Raw genomic sequence first — 4,270 nt, 5'->3', positions numbered from 1 at the left:
TAGAAACTTTCACAGCTGGTGCAGATGACAATTTGGAGTTTATTCTTGCTTAAATTCTTTGCTTAGATAGAGCAATCTGAGAGTGCTGAGAAACATACCGATGTAAGAAAAAAGCAGTTTCTGTGATCCTCTTCCTATATCTTACTTTATTTCTAGGTATCATCCTGGATTTGATGCACTTGAAGAAGCCTGGAGGGTTCGATATTTCTTTGTTCTACAGGGATATCATAAACACAGCAGAGGATGAGGACCTTGGGATTCAACCTGAGGAGTCAGGGAAACTGGAACATCTCATGAAGAAAGTACGAGCAAAGGAGACAAAGAAACGGACTTTAGTCAGGTTTGTGCCTAGTTATGATATTTCATTCAGTGGAGGCACCTGATGTTATTTTTAGGCTGCATCTCAACTCCCTCTTCTGGAATATAAAGGCATCAGTGCTTACATTCCTCAATCTTAATTCCTTAGTCCAAGATCGGTGTTTCTTCCGTAGCTTCCAAGGATTCTCCTTCATGTATGAGGAGAGTGAAGCTAGGCCTCCTCCTTCTTCCCTCATGTAAAATGGTTAGTTTATAGTGAAATCTGATTGAAATGAGGCTTTTCTTAATAGTGTTAGCTTAGAAAAAATTCGCCTCAATGTGACTGGTAGGTATTTTGGCCTGTTATTAAACAGTTCTATGTGGCCGCTCTGTCTAGGCTCTTGGTGTGGATTCACACAGCCTTGATATATTTTTGATCTCCTACTGAAAGATTAGAGATACTTACAGAGAGATTAAAGGGATATTGACAAAGCAGATAGAAAGTATTTTTGGAAACACGTGCTTCGTAACAGGGTTTTTTAATGAGTGAGTTCGTAGCAGAATGATGTGGAAGCACAGTAAGGGAATGAACTTCATGGCCTAGTGTTTTTTTAATATAAATATTTTTAAAAAAATCCCAACCTGAGCTGTTGTCACTGGCATTCTTGCTCCTGCTCACAGCTTTATTTTCCTCTTCTGGGAATGTTCTTCAAATTTTCTAATAACTGAGGAGGAAGAATCCCTTACCACTGATACCTTTTTAAAGGAGAGGAAGTAACACTCACAGTAATTCACTGTTCTGCTCTCAGAACTTGAAGATTGCCTCCAATTTTAAAACTTTACTTCTCATTTTTTCTCTAACTTCTAATTATTATTTTTTTCCTAAATCATGGTATTATTTGTATAGATGGGGTTCTTTTGGGGAATTTTGCCTTTTGCATGAACAGCTGTGTGAATTCAGAGGTCACATTGCATTAAGCACAAGTAGGGTGCCCAAATGTGAACTTGTCCTGTGCTCTGCTTGACCATAACTGCTCTTCAGAGTGAAAAAAAGTGAAAGAAATGTGGAAAATTATCTGTTTAAATAATTTTTATGACCAGAAGTGACAGCATTGCAAGAATGTTTTTATACAAGTGAGATTATGACTCAAGTAATAGTATGTTTCCAGAGATACATGTGATTTTGGGGGAGGGGACTAGGAGGACATCAGAGAAAATAAGTTATCTAAGGAGATTACTTCTGTTTGCAAAAGTAATCTTTTAGAAGTCTCAAGTCTGTATCTGCTTTTTTTACACAGGTTAAATCTGTATCTGAACAAAGATCTGTCGCTTTCTGTTGGTGTTTACAACCTTCTTCAAAAAGCTTATAAGCCGTATCCAGTGAAGCTTTATCGGGAAACTAATGAACCGGTTAAAACAAAAACAAGGATGTTTAATGGAAAAACAGGCAGCTTGCTCCTGCCTAGTGACACAAAAAGGGCTCAGGTATTGATTATGTGCCTGCTTTTTCCTGACTCTGTGTTGACGGGGAATCATAGAATCATCTAGGTTGGAAGGGACCTTTAAGATCATCGGGTCCAACCATTAACCTAACAGTGCCAAAACCACCACTAGACCGTGTCCTGAAGCACCGTGTCCACCGATCTTTTTAAATACCTCCAGGGATGGTGATTTGACTGCTTCCCTGGGCAGCCTGTTCCAATGTTTGATAACCCTTTCTGTGAAGAACTTTTTCCTAGTATCCAATCTAAACCTGCCCTGGCGCAACTTGAGGATATTTCTTCTTGTCCTGTCACTTGTTACTTGGGAGAAGAGGTCAACCCCCACCTCGTTACAACCTCCTTTCAGGTAGTTGTAGAGAGCAATAAGGTCTCCCTTCAGCCTCCTTTTCTCCAGATTAAACAAGCACAGTTCCCTCAGCCACTCCTTCGTCTCCCTTTGCTCCAGACCCCTCACCAACTTTGTTGCCCTTCTCTGGACACGCTCCAGCACCTCAATGTCTTTTGTGTAGTGAGGGGCCCAAAACTGAACACAGTATTCAAAGTGCAGCCTCACCAGTGCCAAGTACAGGGGCACAATCGCTTACCTAGTCCTGCTCACCACACTATTACTGATACAGGCCAGGATGCTGTTGTACCACCACCACTCCACCACCCACGCCCCCGGCAATTGTTTTTATGCTGGCAGCACTACTATCTGCTCTTCCCTGGTTTAGGTGTATGGAAACCGCCAGATTGTTTTGGAAAAAGAGGAAACAGAAGAAATAAAACGTTTTGATTCTCCAGGCTTGTTTCTGATTGGCTTCAAACCACTCTCAATGCTAAAACAGCACCACCATATCAAGCCCTCCCAGTTCATGTATCCTGAGGAGTCCCTAATAAGTGGTAAGTAAAGATGGCAAGAAAAGATTCACCACCTTGCATTAGGGTGACCAGCTGATTCATAGTGTGTTTGAGTGGGGATCGAGTGTAAAATCTTTGTCGATCTTAAAAACTTGCTAATGTTAAAAAGTATAGAATTAACTGTTGCTGCCCCCTCAGCTGCAGTTAATTCTTGTTTTCTTCTGTAGCAAAAGAGCCAATTTGGCTTCATGTTTCATCCATCAGTGACAAGCAGCTAATAAAACTATGCACACATAGTCCCAAAAATATTTAGTTTTGTCATTCATGAAAGTGAAGGATCCTAGTACCTAACAAGAAGGCAAAGGTGGTTAAAAACCAACCAAACAACAAACCAAAACCAAAAAACAAACTCCAAACCTGTGAAGATAATTGCTGGTTTTTAAGTCCATATCAGCTAGAAGTGGAAATACAATACTCAGGAAATACGGTTGAATTAACAGCACTTTATGGGCTTGTAAAGAGAGAAGGAGTGGGTCCTTAGGACTGCTTTTTCTCCCCTTTTTATGTGTATATGCAAGTCTGCTTATCTCAAAATACAGTATTAATCAATCCCAAACTGGGATAGTAAAGAAAAAAACTCCAGCTCCTCAATTTACTGGTGGATAAAGAGGGCTGAGTTAGGACCAGATGCTTTGCAGTGTCTGACTAAAGCAGAACCCTAGTTTCTCCAGCTTGGCAGTTTCCTGAATCAAACACCTTGCTTATATGCCGTTCTTTTCCTGACCACCATATCTGGTAAAATACAAAGCAAACGCGTGTCTCGAGAGGAATATTGCCATCTGAATTCTTAGTGTGTTACTTCTGCAAAAGGTCCTATGATGTGTTGTTACTATGATGTCCCACCAGACCAGATAGAGGCTTTGTAGATACCTGTTTCCAATTTTCAACCATATTTCATTCCTCAGACACTAGTGATTTCATTTCTTTCATCAGAACTCTGACTGCTCTGGTCAGGACAGACACTAACATTGTAATTTTCAAGGTCTTGCCCTTCCAAAAGTTGCTTTTTGCCTCTGAACTATTGCAAGCATCTGAAAGAAATCACAGGTATTGAAACTGTACTATCTAGGGTTACAGTCCTGAACAAAGAAGCAAAGCTGTCAACCTTACCAATACAGCCCTTACTTTGCAGGGAGTACAACGCTATTTAACGCATTATTGATGAAATGCTTGGAGAAGGAAGTGATGGCACTGTGCAGATACACCGCCCGCCGGAACACTCCCCCTCGCATCGTGGCCCTGGTCCCCCAGGAGGAAGAGGTGGATGAGCAGAAAGTGCAGATAGCCCCTCCAGGTATGGGAAGAGGTGCTGCCTTTCCCTGCATGATTGGATGCCGTCACCATAATCGCCTCCTGTATTGCGTAAAAATATTCTTGGTGCTGCTCCCCTTAACTGGGGAGAGTGCTTTCCAACAGTTCTTTTCTTCAGTTGTGTCATTGTAAGCATCTGATGTTGAATCTGCTTTTAAAACTCTGGTTCCGTCAGTGTGTGCTCAGGTGTAACATGGCTACGGTATTTTCCCACCTCCTACCTTTTTTTAGCAGATTCAAGTAACTGACCTAAAACTTAA

General features: G+C 41.2%; 1 protein-coding gene across 1 annotated transcript in view; it reads left to right on the top strand.

The window, feature by feature from the left end:
- XRCC6 (X-ray repair complementing defective repair in Chinese hamster cells 6) overlaps window positions 1–4,270 on the top strand; it is a 19,461-nt gene that overhangs the window by 11,354 nt on the left and 3,837 nt on the right. Inside the window, exons 6-9 of the mRNA XM_009895279.1 lie at window positions 157–340; window positions 1,596–1,782; window positions 2,513–2,681; window positions 3,832–3,993. Of these exons, the coding sequence (XP_009893581.1) occupies window positions 157–340; window positions 1,596–1,782; window positions 2,513–2,681; window positions 3,832–3,993 (702 nt within the window). The remainder of the gene's footprint in view (window positions 1–156; window positions 341–1,595; window positions 1,783–2,512; window positions 2,682–3,831; window positions 3,994–4,270) is intronic.

Source organism: Charadrius vociferus, unplaced genomic scaffold (genome assembly GCF_000708025.1).
Source record: "Charadrius vociferus isolate BGI_N301 unplaced genomic scaffold, ASM70802v2 scaffold251, whole genome shotgun sequence".
NCBI classification, from domain to species: Eukaryota; Metazoa; Chordata; class Aves; order Charadriiformes; family Charadriidae; genus Charadrius; species Charadrius vociferus.
Note: the sequence above shows the minus strand (reverse complement) of the source record. Positions and strands in the feature narration are given on the sequence as shown.